At 40.8% G+C, this 17,647-nt stretch overlaps 1 protein-coding gene across 8 annotated transcripts in view; it reads left to right on the forward strand.

Annotated features, from left to right (window-relative positions):
* tenm2 (teneurin transmembrane protein 2) overlaps positions 1–17,647 on the forward strand; it is a 478,143-nt gene that overhangs the window by 235,462 nt on the left and 225,034 nt on the right. For 2 of the 8 annotated variants that reach the window (XM_038278108.1, XM_038278109.1), the window contains exon 1: positions 3,211–3,922. The exons of the other annotated variants lie outside the window; for them this stretch is intronic. In XM_038278108.1, coding sequence (XP_038134036.1) covers positions 3,844–3,922 — 79 coding nt within the window. In that variant the 5' untranslated portion in view covers positions 3,211–3,843. Of the gene's footprint in view, positions 1–3,210; positions 3,923–17,647 lie in introns of those variants that run through there. 8 annotated transcript variants of the gene reach the window in all.

The raw sequence follows: 17,647 nt of genomic DNA on the forward strand, positions 1-17,647 counted from the left end.
ACTAAACTCGCCCCCACTTCCTCGCCGCCTCGGCCGTATCTAGACCCACAGCGTGTAGCTCAGACCACGCTTCAATACTGTGTATAAATCAAAAATGATTCCGTCAAGCTGACTGCAACGCACTGCTGTAAGAGTATAACCAGTAAGCGAGGTAGGAGGGCAAAATAGGTTTAGCGCCACCGCAGCACGGGAGGGAGAATTATGCCCAGGAGCAAATGGATAAAAATAGACCGGAGGAAAAAAAAAACATGAATCGATACTCTTGCGGACGTGTCGATGCATCGGATCATCGGCCGTTGGATCGATGCATCGATACAAAACGATTATTATTTACACCCCTAGTCACAATATATACCTTCACCCAAAAGACCAAAATCCAGTTGATTGTGTTAAAATAAGGCCGTATACTCCATCCCGGTGGTGCTTTTTATCATCCTTTTTTAACTTAAATAGAACCTCAGCACCGGGTGTGATGAGCTGACAGAAACAGACGTGGCGCCATCTACTGGCAGTACCGGCGAACTACTAGAAAGGCAGATGCAGCCATTGAAGCAGCTAAAAAAATAAGTTCTGACTGAGCCGGCCGCGCTGTAAAGTCACCCCGCAACCACCCCACACTCCTTTGTGACCCAATTGTTGAAGTTGTGTGCTAAAGTTCTCCCTTGGTAGATAAAATTGCGTTAAAGGGCCCACTTTGCAGGCAAAACTTGTGCTAAACTGCCATCTTGGGAATAAACATGTGTACTTAAATGCCCTCTTTGGACCCAAAACGCATGTTAAACTAATAATTCTGGGGAGCCAACATGTGCACTAAATTACTAGCCTCGTGAGACCATCCTGATCTCGCGAGCTTTCAAGGTTTCACTCGCTAATCAGTCTGGAGACTCTCCGTTGAAGAAAATTTGGAGCCGTTCACCAAACGAACGTCCAATCAGCGTTGGCTTTGAGGCGGGTTGAGGTGTGACGCAACGAGAAGCGCGACAGTTCAGTCTAAAGAACATGGCGGCTTCAGCCGATGAAACTAGCGTTAGCGTGGCTATCGAGCAAGTTTTATGGGAATTACAGAGTATTTCTTCACTGAAAGAACATATACGGCAAATATCCTTTGCCGACATGTTGCTTATTTGCTGAGCTAACGAGCCTTTACCTGCAGCAGCAAGAGTAGCCTGGCTTGTGGTTGTGTTTTCGTCGTTGCTCTGTTAGTACGTCATATGCTTCGTTGATCTGATTGGTTTATTTGGCCCGTCTATCACCAACATAGGCCAATCAGCTAACCAGTATTGTCGCCCCTTCCCAAAATTACTTCAACGGAAGGTTTCCAGATGGATATGCGGAGCAAATCCATCTGGCGGAGTCAGTTTACTAAACTACCTGCTTGTGAGCCAAAAGGTGCTAAAACACCCTCTATAGTGGTGAGGATGGGGTATGTGTGTTGTTTTGTTTTTTGCCCCTGTCCTTCAAAAAGTCTTTGCACGCCACTGGATACAAAAGCAATATTTACTTGCAAATCGAAAAAAAAAAAAAATATTTCAAAGAAAAACAAATAAATACTTCCCCAGCAGGATGCCTTAAATTGTCATAAAAACATTGTATGCAATCAGTGTGATTTCCTGGCATTTTAATGTAAAAAATTTTAAATAATTTGCCGTTGTATCTTTAATTAAACGCATTCAATAAAAAGAATCAAACAAAATCTAAAAACTGGTTTTTAAAAAAAAAACGAAATAAACACGGTTTTGAAAGAGATGAAATATATTACGGAAAAACCCTCAAAGGTTGTCTGTATAAAAATATTTCTTCATTACTTTTTTAAGGAATAAGCTTTAAAAATATACAGATTTATGAAGAACTCTTAATTCTTTTACCTTGAAGTGCCTTTTTGAAGAGTCAAGCTCTGCAGGTTTTAATACGGGTCTGATGAGGCAGGAGGAGTCTTTGATCAGCTGACCTGAGGGCTTCAATTGATGTATTTGGTTTAACAGGTCCAACGTGTAATCCGGCACAGGATCGTGCAAAGAAGTGAATGTTAACACCATGATTTTTAAGTGAACATGAAAAGTTATGGTCACTGGTGCAGAGACATGAACGCAGAATCAGATGATTAACCGCTGTTGGGCATTTTATCTGCATAAATGTGGTAAAACTTTGTTAATGTCACAATATTTTGTTGTTGTATGAGTGTGTGTGTGTGTGTGGGGGGGGGGGGGGTCTGGACTATAATATGCATTTGTAAAAATGTTAGTTCTATGAGCTGCACGCTTGAATACCTGCATGTTCACAATCACAAGCGTGCAAACAGTGAAGGCATCATTGTAGGTAGATAGTGGCTCCATTATCCTTTTAATAAGCATCATTCACTTTCTCAGTCACTCATTAATATGAAAAAGAGCAAATTAAAAAAAGTCCAGTATTTCAGATTAGCCTCCAACTGAGTACTTTTTATATCATGTATCTTAGTAAAGCTGGATTATCTCTGAACATACAAATGATGAATGATCTCACACAATCTGAGCAGCTAAGCAATCTGAACAGACTGAATGTTGATTAATGTCTTCATTTATGTGGCACATGAAAACATTAATATAGCATGACGAGCCGGATGACCTCAGCCTTTTGGTTATTTGTATGTGACAAGATGTGTGCCCTCTGCTGGGCAGTGGGAAGACCTTCACTCACCTGGTATCCCCTCAAGGAGTCGGCATGCATTCATCGTCATACAGGCGTTTTCTCTATGCATGGATAAAAACATACATTTCATTCTCTGACTTTTTGTAGGTGACATTTGCGAGCATAGAGCACGACTGCCAGTTTTTTTATTTTAGTTTTTATGTGTGACATTGTACTGCATTGATGCGAGCATGTCCATATGAGAGCTGACATATTGCTGCAGCGTCCTCTGCCCCTCCTGCCTTTGCATCTTTACCTCTCCACCCTTTAACCTTGACCTCCTCTCTCTCCATATCGCTTTTTCTCTCATCCCAGCCTTCCGTCGTCCCGTTTCCATCCACTCTTTTTTTTTTTTTTTCCTAGTCTTCTTTGTCACATTTCCACGTTCCTGTCACTGTTTCACTCTCTGGTGCTTGTGAGCTCTGTCGTGCATTCCCGCCCTCCTTCCCACCTCCTCCTTCTTTCGCTGTCTCACCCCCTACCCCCATTTCTCCTCTCTTCCCTGTTTCATTCGGTGGCTCCCGCCGTCATCCCTTCCTCTCCATCTCGGTGGTGCGACGCTGCTGTGAGAGAGAAGGAGAGAGAGTAAAGAAAGAGTGAGAGTGGGTGTGTGTGTGTGTGTTGAGTCTGCTCTCAGTCTCAGCTGTGGGCAGATGGAGGATGGAGCCGCATTTCTCCCCGTCTTGTGCTGTGCCCGCCACCGGCTGAAAGGTGCTTTCCTCGCTCTCTGTGATTTCTCCTCTGCCCGTTGCCTTCTGCCTGATCTGACCCCGATTTTTGACAGATCAAGCGACTAAAAGGAGTTGGTGCTGCAGAGGGAAAGGTGAAAAGAAGAGCTACAGTCTCCAGGAAAGGGATCAGCAGGCTTTACGCTCATCTTCTCTGCTTTATTCTCCCTACCGATGTGTGTTTTGGTGCGAGGCTTGCATCTCTGCAGTGCAACAGCTTACACGTGTGCGGCGGGAGAGTGGGCTTCTCCTTTGGCACTTGGCTGGTGGATTGTGCCTCAGTGAAAACAGGACGGAGACGAACAAGAGAAAAGGAGAGACACAAATTACTCTGTTTCACCGGAGAACACAAGAGCAAAAAAAGATTGAGAACCAAGAAAAAAAGACTCTTAGGGGGGAAAACAGGAGTGGAGCTTTGTGGCTGAGAGGAGAGAAGGGTAGAGGGTTCATGACAATGAGCGACAAGTACGGAGCGATGCATCACGCGAGCAACACAGGGAGAACCAAAACCCTCTCCCATGAGACAGGTGAGTCCCCGTAGACTTTCTTTGTCACCCCAACAGTCAGATCTGGGTGCTTTCCCCATCCGGTCCGGCTGAGAGGAACTCCACTGGAACCCATCCCTCTTCCTGCAAGGGGCCCATAACTTATCCATTTTTCATTTCAGTGCCTCGCTGTAATGTAATGTAGGTAACATGCGCATATGGTGGCTCGTGCGCGCTTGTGCCTGCGAGTGAAAGAGGGAGAAGGTGTGTGCAGGTCGGGGGATCAAACAGCATACATCTGAAATGAGCACAGCTTTGATGTGGCGTTGAAGTTATGATTGGAATCCGTGAATGCCGGCGAGAGGCTTTTTTCTCTTCCTTCTCTTCTGGTCATTGATTATGGGGGGGGTATGGGGTGCTTTCGCTGTGTGTCTCTGGTGACCACACTCTGATTGACGATTGCAAATGACTGACGGGCGTGCTTGATGGGGGGGAAATGTATGAGACCTGCACGTCCCCTCTGCTCCGCGTCGATACGTCATTTAATCACGTGCATGTGCTTCAATATTTACAAGATAATTTCAGCGTATTTGACTTTCTGATTCAAGGTTGATTATTTGATTAAGTCTTCGGATTAGATGTCGATTTCATTTAAAATTCAATAGAATCAGATGCGTCGGTGAGGGTGTCACTTATCTGGGAAACAGCAGGGCTCATATTTAGCGTGATTGTGTTGTTTTACAGAGCAGCCTGACCTCAGAGGAAAAAAAGGTTAAGTGTGTCTACAACATATCTGTGTGCGTGTTGTTTGATTGCGTTGTGGGTGTGAGGGGGATTGCTAGCACTCAACAAGCTAATCAAACAATTCCCACAGACAATCACAATGTGGCACACACCCCTTCTCCCAGCTCTGACACATCTGCCTGCAGTCTTTACCAACATCATGAATTTACAAAGCCTCCTGAGCGAAGGGTGTGTTTTTTTTTAAGGGAAAGTCATTGTTCTGGGAAAGAAAAACAAAACAAAACAGGGGTTTGACGAGCTCGCATGCATACAAAGGCAACCACCAACACGCAAACACATTTACACGTTACAGCAATCCGGCCCAGCGGTGGATAAATGTGCCTTTTCTGATTGCCGCCACAGACAAGGACGTGATTGGCATGGCAGACCGGGGAATTAGCTATGGTTACCATGGCTACTAATTAGGAGGGTACTGACTGGTGGGCTTATGATGACAGATGACAGATCGGCAGTTTGCTTCCTGCTTTACAGATTGGGTGGTCCCACCGGCTAGCCGGACCCCCTGCCATCTAAGACAGGCAGGCTCTCTCCACAGGCCACCTCGCACATGCTCACCATCAACTACGCTGAAGGTGAATTATTATCAGCAGGTTTTTAAGGTATTTTATTAATGTGTTTGAAAATGAGAATCTGCCCCACGTTTGGTTTTAACTAGAAGCTTAATATTCTCTTAGTGCTTCACACTTTAAACACACAGACACAGGCCTTTGCAGAAGGTTCACCTATTCTGCTACAGTGAAGTCAACACTCACAAACACACCCCCACAGTCACTCATTCTGCAGCCATGGGGTATGCAAGAGAGAAATAGGTGTGATGGAGTCCATCTGTGACGGGGAAAGAGAGAGGCAAAGAGCGCTCCATCTGTGGACACCTGCCCTTCCTCCAGGCTACCGTCCCATTTTTTTTTTCTTCCTCAACAAAAGTGCCAAGAGGATCTGTGGAAGCACAGGTGCGAGTGCGTCTGGGTGTTTGTTCACAAAGCCGAGTGCGGTCTGTCGGGTTTATGAATGGTATTATGAGGAATTCTGGGCCTCGGTTTTCTTCTTCCAGGCAAATTTACTGAAGACGTAGAAGTCATAAAGTAAAATAAAACAAGTCCTCTATAATGGCTTTAGTGTTTTCTATTTGCTATTCATGCTAGTTCAGTTCAAATTCGACAACTGAGGGAAAGAGAAGTTAGAGCAGAGATAACGGCACGCAATGAAACCTACAGAAACCTGCAGCTTAATGTTAAACTAAATAGGAAACATTAAAGCAACGTCTTTAGCCTACAAACCCACTAAACATGTATGAACAGGTGCAATGAAATATGGAGTTAGATTGGTCTCATTTTTCACATTTGTGATTCATTCCTTCGCAGGACAAGATCTGCATCTGTGGATAATTTGTGCGTGTGGATTTTTTCGTGCTTGTGTGCATCACATATGTGTATTTGTGAAAATTGAGACCAATCTAACTCCATAATTAAAGTTCAAACTTGGTTTTTTTAAACACTGGTCCATTTTTTAAGAATAATTTATTAGAAAAGTTTCATAAAACGAAAAAACTTTTTCTTAATTTCATCAATATGGTAAAATATTGCAACAGCGATTTCGCTCTAGAGTGGTACATCTAAGGAAAAAGTAAGAATTAGTGAGAATAAAATGAATTTTTTTAGTTTTAAAAATCTGAAGATTTCTCCTTTATACCTGCGGGGAAAAGGTTCAGCAGTTTACAAAGAAGAAAAGCACCGATTCCTTAAATTAGGGGTTATTCTGTCTGTTGAGTGGAATAAACATGCAGAAGCAGCTATTTAAATATCAACTAAAAAGAGATGAAGCATGAAATAAAAAGGAGAAATCTGACCTTTATTGTGTGAATCCTGATTCCTGCACACAGCTTCAGGAGAAAACCTTTTTATGATAGCATGAGCAACAGTTTTCAACCTATACATAGAGACTTTTCCACACATCTATTGACCTGAACTTTCTGTGAGCTAAAATCTCTGCTGCTTGAGAGAAGCCGTCCAGTTACAAAACAAATCATTCAAACCTTTAAGCCAGGAAATAAGAAGTGATAACAGGCAGAGGAAAAGTAAGCCACTCAGCTGTCCGTCCTACTTCTCTCCCTATCACTCACTCAGACAGCAGCTCCACCTAATGGCCTCTGCAGGAACTGTGGCGCACACAAACACAGATTCACAGTCTGACATGCACACATGAGCTTTGATTAAAATGGCTGGAGCACGATTGCATTTCGAGGCAGTTAGGAAGCAGCTGAGATAATGGTTGAGCTTTTTTTTTTCTCCCTCCTTTGTCTATGCGTGCATGGCAAGAGGTGCAGGAGAGGATAGAAAAAAAAAGCAGTGCAAGGCAGTTGAAAAAGGCTCTGAGAGGGAAATAAAGTAAAATTAGCGATGCCATTAAAGACGGCGTGCATGTCACGGGTAAACAAATAAGCATGTGCGGGAACAGATGGTAATAAAGTTCTCTATTATGAGACTAGTGGCTTGTCTGTGCGCACGCAGACCCAAAGCCATCCTCACAGACTGATTATGAAGAGTACTGGGCTTTGAGTCATTAACACTTTGCCTCAGTGAGGCTGACTCAAAAGTGAGCAAAGAAACACCGGCCACTAGCAGTCATCTCTCTTCTCCCCCTTATCCTGCTTTGACACCGTCCATCTGTCTTAGCTCTGGTTTCGTTTGCACCTATACCTCAGTCCTAGGGCTACTGTCTGTTGATGTCCACCTGTCAATCAGTCAGAGATCAGAAAGAGACGGTTTTTACCCAAAGGACCCCGATCTGTGCTCATCATCAGAAAAAAACAAACGAACATAAAAACTCTGTTTATATCACTTTTATATATCACAACAAATAAATTCAGAGTTGATGGCCGTGTATTAATCAGATTTTCGCTTGCAGAAAAGAATATTGATTGCATGGTTTAAAAACAGCAGGCAGAAATCCACTTCAGGAACAACGGATTCACTGACCCGTAGAATATAACACACAGTTCTTCTACCGAGCGTTTATTTGTGGTATACATAATTCTGTGCTGTCTGACTTTATTAAAGGCTCGTTTTTACAACCATTTATTTTTCCCATACGCATCAAAGGCTCGTGTATGGAAGAGTATAGAAAAATAGAGGAAGAGCATAGAAGAAAATGGATGCAGCGGAGATCTGACAAAAGTTACAATTACTTTTAAGAGCTCGGGTTTTAGAAAAAATCTTACAATCAATGAACTCGGCATTAGAGATAAAATGATGCATCTGCTGACTGTTATTTTTGGGAGATTATTTTTGTCTTGTATCGGTATGGGCTGCTTCGTGCACTAGAAAAAATTGAAATCTACATAAGTCGTTTTTTTCTTAAAATAAGTGCATTTTTTCTTAATTTAGGAGGTTAGTGAGACACTTTGCCAATGGAACAAGACAATTTACATTTAAAATAAGAAAAAACAAATTTATTGTTTTATTTCAAGTGCATATTATCTAATTATCTTACTTTAAGAGTAAATATCCTCATCCCATTGGCAACTTAATCTTATTTACCTACTCAAACTAAAGGTAGATACACTTGATTTAAGACATTTTGACTTATTTCTAGATCGTTTTTCCAGTGCGATTGCATTCAGGACGCCTTGAGATCATGTGGAGAGCTTTGGAGCTTCCTTCCACCTGCTAACCATTGTTAAAGTTTTGTTTTAAATGTTGATACAGGGTTCCCACGGGTCCTTAAAAAGCCTTAAAAGGCATTGAATTCTTCAAAATAAAACTAAGGCCTTAATTGGTTTTAAAATGTCTTGAATCAGTCTTTCTTTGGTCTTAATTTTAAAAAAATCATAAATAGGATTATTTTTATTATGATTTATGTTTGTAATCTAAATAAAACGTTAATTTGACATTATTGGTTGCATCCCAAGAGCGGAACCAATAAAGTGTTGTTGCTGCCTGGACATTTGGGAGATGCACCATTAACTTTTTGTCTGGAAAATCTGAGCAAGTGTAAATGTAATAAAAAATTGTCTCCAGCCAAGAGTTTCCTCCATGGCTAAAACCAGGGAACATACATGAGGCTCAGTGGATTTATGCAAGAGGTCATTCAAGCTCAGAACGATGGGAATTAAGGCAGTGGAGTCACACATGCGAAGCACGAAACACAAAGCGTCAAAATGGAGTTACGGAGAAACAGCCGGTATTTCTCAGTTTAGTTCCACCCTTGTCTCTGCAACGCCTCCACTTATCACCAAATAGAACATACTAAGAAAACAATACAAAGAAAAATAGCTGCAAAAAAGACTTAGCACTGGTTATGTTGGGGCTTTAAAACTGATTTGTTTTGTTCCCTGCTAAAACAAAGTTTGTGAATTCAGTTAAATAATTGTTCAAATATATCTGTCATTTGTGTGTTTTTAGCTTTCTTCCTGTATGGGAAGCTTTTCAACATTTGAAACATTAGTGCAGTGGTTTATGTTAAAATAAACCTTTGGGTTAAGTAGTTGCAAGCAGGTTTTTCTTGTGTTTCTTGTGAATTTGGTCTTAAATTTTTATTTCAAGTGGCATTAAAAAGTCTTAAAAAGTCTTGAATTTAACTTGCCTTATGCTGTAGGAACCCTGTAATAGATGTTTCTTTTGATTATGATTGTGTCTTTTTTATCATCGGTTCAAAGAATTGGTCCATTATAATTAGCAGCACCTATCAGGGGTTAGAATGATGGCAGAATAATCATAGCTTCAAGTTTATAAACTCCTACCAGGTAAATGTCTAAAGTATTTACCTATTTTTGCTTTTATGCAAACAATTTTTCCTTTTCTTTACATTCTGTTTGATTTAAAGCTGCAATCTCTATCAAAAAAGCTTACGATACATTTTTGCTTTTATTTGTTATTGTTCTTAGAAAAACAAATCAGAAAAGAGAACTAGCAGGTTATAATGCAGAAAAGCTCAGAAATCGATCAGAGCTTAAAAAAGCCAAACTGACACATGTTGAATCTTTGTCTCATCCTCTCTGTGTCTCACCTTCTTTAGGGAAATTGCTTTTTTTTCCTCCACTTGTTTCCATTCTGCTTTTCTTAAGCCAAAAACCTGCGTCCGATGTGTGAGGTTGACGCGTCCTCGGTCGCAGTAAAAGCATTTGTTTCCCTTCAACTGGGTTAGACAGATTATGTATTTCTCTCCCTTTCTTCACATCTGCTTTTTTTCCCCTTCCCTTCACGCATTTTGTCCTCCCCACTCAAGGTCAGTGGGAAGATTGCTTTCAGCCCCCTGTGTCCTCCCAGCGCGCCACATTTTATTGTTGGAGCGGCCGTCTGCGCCCGAGCGGGCGGCTGCAGCGTGCAATTTGTTTGTGCATGTTTGGAAATGGCGGGTAGTGATGGTGGGGGCTGCGTTTTGTAGGGTTCAATCTATCCCGTTTCTCATCAGGTAAGCACTTATGTGTTTGCGTGTGTGACTTGCTGATGGAAAAGCAGTCAGCTGGCTCAATCTCACACTGCAAGTAAGTCTTGACGAAAAGTAAAATGGAAAAAGGGAAGTGGAAAAAATATTTTAAATGCTAGTGTTTTTTTATCTTTTTTATATCCACTGAATATTCTTTAAATGCAAAAGATTTCCCACCCATGTTTTATAGATGCATTTTCCAGTGTAAATAATTAATGCATGTATTGATTTCCAGAGTGAGCATCTACGTCTGCTTAGCCGTGTATGACTGTTTTTTTTTTCTTGCACGGAGGTATTAATTTTCACAGTGGTGATTTGGGTGAGTAAAGGGCTGGCGAGCTAACTGGTGCTCCCAGCATGCCTTTTGAGCGTTTGTGTGTCTGATCGGCGAGCTGGCTGCTTTTATGCTTCACTACCCCGGCTGCTCATCCATGTGGACCATCTGCATGTGGCGTCGCCATGTGTGTCACCTAAACCACAACACATCCCACTCCCCTCATCCTGCAGCTCTAACAATCCCTCCATCAGCACCTGACGCCGTCCCGGCTTCCCTCTCTCATCTGCGGCTCGTCTGCTTTTATTTCAAAGAAAGAAAATGGGAGAGAAAGAGAAGAAAAGCTGACATCGCTGCTAATTTAAATCCTTTCACTTGTTTGGCGTCACATATTAATACAGAAGAGTGATATCTCTTTAAAGTTATTCATCATCCTTGTTTACCTTTTAATTTTTCCTTTAAGCGCAAAACCATCATATCCTCAATCAGCGCAGCTTTGTAGCATGCAGCGCTGGGCCATTTGTTAGCTATGCAACACTGCCGCTCTAAGTGATCGATCCACGCCACAGCTAACTACGAGACAGATGAAAGTGTCACGAATACAGTGGGGCTGAAGTGACAAATTGATCCCTCTATTTCTGCTGGAAAGGAGTTTTAGTTGGAGAGATGCAATCGTTCATCTGCACAGCCTCATTATGGCTTCTGGAGCGGCTGCAGCAACAGTGACTCATTGACTCATCACGCCACTGTTTGTAAACTCCAAACCCGGCTTAGCGTTCGCTCTGCGTTTCCATTGCTCATCTTATGTAACGTTTCCCGCTCCTCTGAGATCCTGACCCCTCGCCACCTCTCACCGGCTCCTCCCTTCATCTTTAATATCCTTTCCTCAAGGCGCCGGCTAAAACCTTCGTAAACTTCTAACCTCCTCTTTTGTTCTCCCTCGCACACCTTCCCTTCATCAGAACACTCCTCTCCGCACGCCTCTGTTATATTCATTAAAAAGCTGAGAAGAGTCTGCTCCTTTTCATAGCCCTTCCAGCGACAGACGTGCAATCTGAATTTAAGGGACTGGGTGAAAACAGCGGCTCACGAGTCAGAGACTTGCATCCAGCAGTTTCAGACAGTGGTAACTCGGCAGAATACTGTCAAGTAATTTGCTTTGCTTTGTCTGCGAGAAAAATCCAAGTGCAGAATTCTTTTCTGAGAACAGGTTAGTTGTTTTGTGGAAAATAAAGAAAAAGATTTCATAGTAATTATATTTTGTGTTGCAGCTAAGCGTTGGATATCGCTGGCTTAAAGACGTCCCAAGGTTTTATAAAGTTATTGTTTTAATATCTTTTTAAACGCTCCGTTTCTACAGTTTCAGGCCTGTTTAATTAAATGTCAGAAAATTTAGAGGAGCAGCCAGTTTTCTTAGGCTCTGCGGAGCAGAGAAGCTTCCTTCAGACTTATTTCTGGGCAACTCCTGTTAGCTCAGTCTCTGTTGAAACTGTAATTCTGTTGCTTGCAAAAAAAAACTTGAGCTGGAAGAATTCTTGTGATAAAAACGCACAATTATGATGTAAGAATTCATGTCTCTAATGTTCTGCTGTTCTAGAACAAAAGCTGCATTCAGACGCTACCTAAAGTTCATAACCTTATACATGACTTACTCTATAAAGATAAAAAAAAAGAGATAATCCAAAAAAAAAACACTGGATTCATTCAAGAAAGTCTGTGATTTAAAATTAAACATATAAACAGTGCATAAATGTTAGAACTTCAATATTAGAAATGTGCCGATCATTTTTTTCCCAAAAAATACCAACATTTCCAACAAAGGTCGTGGGCGGCAACACGTGGTTTTTTTGGTCTGTACGCACCTCAGACTTGGCTTATTTATTGTAAAAGCTAAGACAAAATAATTACCAAAAATATCTTGAAACTTAGTAGAAGCAAAATATAATGTTAATTTAATTTTTGAATCTCTTAGAAAGTGGTCAAGAAAAAAATTTAACAAAACCTCCCGTCCACATCATACTTTACCAAACAATCGCCCAGCGACAGTGTGTCAATTACTCAAACTAATGGGAGCGTCTAACAATTAACAACTTAATCTAAACAATGCCAAATCTAAAAAAAATTAATTACAATTAATGGTTCTAAATTAATATTTATATATATTTTACATACCAAAAAAAAATAAAATAAAACTAAATTGGTAGTAATTACAAATGTACAAAAAATTAAGCATAAATGGCCGCAACATCCGGTGTGATGTGGACTTTGGGTCACTAATCTGAAGCTTCAGCCACGCTTTTATCTCTACCCTCAATCTTAATATTATTAGTTGCCTTTAACATGTGAGCCATGACGTATGTTAAGCATATTGCGTTTTATTTAAATACTGGAAGTAAAGTAAACTACCTTTGGTAAACTCTGTTGATTGGCATATAAACACTGAGAAGTTGCACTTCCACCATCGGTCTTGATCAGCTGTTTCATTAACTTTCATTAATTTTCAAACATGTGTCGACTTGCTAACAATCAGTATTTGGCTCCTATAACAATGTTAAAAAAAATCTGCTCTAACTGCTGTGTGTCTGGTGACATCATCACACTGGGTTAGCATTGATGTGTTCACCAGGGTGACAGATTTCAGGGAAGTAAACAATGGAAAGCAGCATGGAAGGAAGCCAGGGAGTAGTCAGTGTGCTTTATTGTTTCTCTCTATTATCTGTCTGAATCCCTCGCACCAGAGCTGTTAATGTTTATCCAATATAAAGAGTTGTTTCTGCTTATTAGATCAGAAGCGATTGGCGCGGTGCGGTGACATCCGTATGTTGTGTTTAATGGTATCACGTAAATTAGTGGGTCGTACCGGTTCTGGGGTTCCCGCAGCATGCTGATCAGAGCCGAGGAGATTTTAACGCGGATGGTTTGCCGAGTCGTTTGACCCGGGTAGACACGCATCAGTGACCTGTTCCCACTGCCACTATAACCCATTGTTTCCGGGTTTAACCCTTGCATCCCCCTTACAAATGGAGTCCCCTCCCGTCCCTCAGTGACGTCTAGAAGCACAAGATCTATGTACAGCCATTCAGCAAAGATCCTGCTACATGGCTGTACATCTTATTTTGACAAGTGACCAATTAGATGAGCCCTTAAATGATATATTACCTTCTTAATATATTCGGGCAAGTTGGTGTTTCTTGTTATTACATTAACATTATTTTTTGCCATCAAAATATCCATTTTTTATTTTTTTACAAAGGTAATAGGGTCTTGTCCTTGTTTCGAATAACACTCTTGGCTTGAAATTTAGATTTTCAAAGTATTTCACTGTTTTTGGCCAGTGGGAAAGGGGTACACTGCAAAAATAATCTAAAAATGAGTAAAAATGTCTTAAATTAAGTGTATTTACCCTTAATTTGAGCAGCTAAATTAGATGATTTGCCAATGGAATGAGTATTTTTACTCTTTAAATAAGATAATTTGATAATATGCACTTGAAATAAGACAATGCAATTGTATTTTCTTATTTTAAATGTATATTGTCTTGTTCCATTGGCAAAATGTCTCTTTTATCTCCTTAATTCAAGAACAAATGCACTTGTTTTAAGAAGCAATTACTTATCTAGATTTAGTTTTTTTCCAGAGTATTCACTGCAAAAACAATCCAGAAGTAAAAAATTGCTTAAATTAAGTATATTTAGCCTTAATTTGAGCAGGTAAATAAGATGATTTGCCAATGGAATGAGTATTTTCACTCTTAAAATAAGATAGTTAGATAATATTTACTTGAAATAAGAAGATAAAATTGTTTTTTCTTATTTTAAAAGGAAATTGTCTTGTTCCATTGGCAAAGTGTCTTACTTACCTCCTCAAAATCAAGGAAAAACACACTTATTTTAAGAAAAAATAACTTATTGAGATTTCTATTTTTTGCAGTGTTGGAGAACTGACCTACTGTGTGGTTTGAATTCTGCACAAATTCACTGTTTTTCCAGAATCATTAGATTAAAAAAAGCATTATATGTTTCAGGTTAATTGGTAGAGTTTGCAGCTTCCAGGAAATTACAAGATAATTAACATCAATGGTTACTGCCCTTGCTATTTTAACAGTTTTTCTAATGTAGGTTAGAAAGGACCTGTTTCCAAGGACCTTAATGCCTTAATATGGTTCCTTAATATGAAAAAAATTTATTATTTTTTTATTTGGGGGAGGGAGTTAATAGGTTATCAATGGATTAATTGAATGATGACTGCAAGATCAAATTTTTCCCTCTGAATTTTTGTAAAACTCATATTTCCTCTGCGTTTCATGGAAATCTCATACCAATGTAAGTAATTCCTGCATGTTATATAAAACAGAAGCACAACAAGAGAAGATTTTCCCCTTTATTTGCTAAGTAGTGACAAGATCAATTTTGAGTCTATTTCCTTATGAGTTCTTTCTTCCACCGCTCTGCTGTCACATTTATTCTTAAGAAAAAATCTCATCCATCATGCGCACCTTAAATCACACAAAGGACTTGGATCTTGTCCCCGTGCAGAGAGTAATGCGTGCCAGACTCACTTTTATTACTTTGGAATTACTTTGATGAACACACTAAAACGGCTCATCCGAAAAAGATACATTAGCAGTCCATCAATTTTGTGAGCTGGATGACACATTCAAGTAAAATGTTTTGTCACTTCTTCCTCAATTAAGCCGAGGTAATGTTCGCACTTCCACGAGGAGTCGATTAAAACCGGAGAAGCACCACGGCTTCCATTTAGGCACGGAGTCACAGCGTAGGCCTATTTACAGCTCAGAAGGGAATTTTCTCATTAGATTCTACACTTTTTTATCTTTGGGGTGAAAACTTTGAAGGCTTTGTAAAGACTTGGAACACTGCAGCTCAATTAGTAACACCTTTTCCCTAACATTGACAGCTTCAACATGTTTGTTTGCATGAACACTTGAGTTCGACAGCCACTTTCTCCGGCTGCGTCTTGCAGACAGACGGCGTGCTTTTGGGAATCGGAGTGATGCGACCTTGCCTTGGGCATGATGATAGAGTGAAACTGCGTCTATGCATGTGTGTACGTGTGTTACTAATGACCATTGCTTAAGGGGGAGATGAGGGGAGATGGGCCATGCAGTAGGGCTGAGGGGGCAGTGAAATGATCCCATCGATCATCCTCGATCACCTAAATAATGCCACACAGAACATTCGTCTCGCCGCACAAGTGTGTGTGACATTTACGCACTTTTTAAGGCCTGGGCACGTGGCTCTCCAGCCTTTTTTTCCCAGCATGTGCTCCTGCTTTTCAGTCCTGCTGCATCAGAGGGACGGCGCGGGCCAAACGCCAGCTTTTGCACGCTTCTATTAGAATTGCCAAGGCTGACGGTAGATTGCTTTTGATTTGCTATGGCTTCTGTTCAGTGGCTCTTCAGCTGAAGGTGCACATTGATGCACAAGTGTTGAAGATGCCAGATTCTTTTAGGGTGTCAGAGTGTTTAAAAAAAAAATCTAGATCTTCCTAATGAAATGTTGTGTCTTGCGATGTTCCGATAGACGGGCCGACACGATTGTTAGCTCTAACAGGGACTCTGGGACGTGGAGCTTCTTGATGGCTGAGTTCTGGATCTTAAACAAATCAATGCCAAGTGGCTGGACCCCGGGGCCACTTCTTAATGACAGCCACCGCTCACAGATCGCCACGCGCTCACTCTGCCTCCACTTCGCTCTATCTGTTTATTTCTCGCCCAACACTCTGTCTTTATTGCTCACACTGCTTTTATTGTCTGCTGCACTCATTCCTCACACCTTCTGCCCCCTGCGTACCAGCTGCACACGTACACACGGCTCCGATCAGGGTTTTTTTTTACATCTTTGCTTTCTCTCTCTTTTTTTTTAAGACGTTCTAGTGGCTGAAACCATCCCTTTCCATCTGTGAGCGTCGGAGCAGGAGAAACAGTAACAGTGCGTCTTCATTACAGAGAAATAGAATCGGAGGTTAAAGAGATCGGATGTTTGTTGTGTTGTTTTACAATAGCTCAATAAAACCAGGCTGTACGTCCAGATGTGAGCAAGTCCTCTGATAGGCCGCTCAGCTGTCTGTGCTTTTATGTACATGTTTAGGGAAGTGTGTGCTGGTGTGAACATGTGGAGGGATTAGGGCTGTAATGCAGGATTATGCAGCAGGTAGATTTGCCTTTTCTTGTTGTGGGGAGCAGTGTTGGGAGTAAGGCCTTACAAAAGTAATGCATTACAGTAATGTATTGCTTCTTGATGTAACGCCGTAGTGTAAGGCGTTTTCTGTAATATTTTACTCGATACATGTTCAGCAAAGCTTGCGTTACAACACTTATTTATAAAAAAAAACAAAAAGTAAAACTGCAAGACCGCGAGACATTTATGAAGGAGGATTAGAGCGGGTTTTACAGGAGTGGTGCGCCACGCGAGACATGGTTTCTGCATAGTGCTCGCGCTTCCCAGTGGAAAAGCTAACGCAGATGGCAGAAGACGACCGTACATTGGTGAGATGGACGTATGCACATTACTTCGAATTTGTCAGAGAAAAGGACAAGAAGAACGTAATAGTCAAATGCAACCTTGGTGTAAAACTGAAAGAACTGTCGGTCCTCCAAGTGCACTTTATAGTTCCTCATTGTTCATCATGTGCACTTTGTTCATGACAGTTTTGTGTTGTAAACCTCTTGAACAGAGATGGCAAAAGTACTCACTTTCCGTACTTGAGTAAAAGTACAGATACTTGTGTTAAAAAATACTCTGGTAAAAGTGGAAGTACTGATTAAACTTCTTTACTCAAGTAAAAGTAACAAAGTACAGGCTTGTAAATTTACTTAAAGTATAAAAGTAAAAGTAGAAACCACTTTTTTCATGCCGTTGCCTACATTTTAAATGGATGTCTGCCAATAGGACTAGATCTCCGTTGTGTTCATTTTCAATCATCTCGTCGTCCATGCTACTATGCTAACGCCACCGCCACCAAGCTGCAATGATTTGCCGCCAATGAATACCGCCGAATCTGTCGATTCATCTTGTAGCGGTGCGTCAAATGCAACGTAGATTCCCATCCAATTAGATTGAATTTGGTGTTGATGATGTGAAAAATAATAACGGTAACTCCATTGAAATGATTCAAAACTAAAGTAACGAGCCAATTTTTTAAAATGTAAGGAGTAGAAGTAAAAAGTCGCCATAAAAATAAGTAGTAAAGTAAAGTAAAAATATCAGAAAAATCTACTTGAGTACAGTAACGAAGTATTTGTA

This window comes from Cyprinodon tularosa, unplaced genomic scaffold (assembly GCF_016077235.1).
Source record: "Cyprinodon tularosa strain WSP-4 unplaced genomic scaffold, ASM1607723v1 ctg138, whole genome shotgun sequence".
NCBI classification, from domain to species: Eukaryota; Metazoa; Chordata; class Actinopteri; order Cyprinodontiformes; family Cyprinodontidae; genus Cyprinodon; species Cyprinodon tularosa.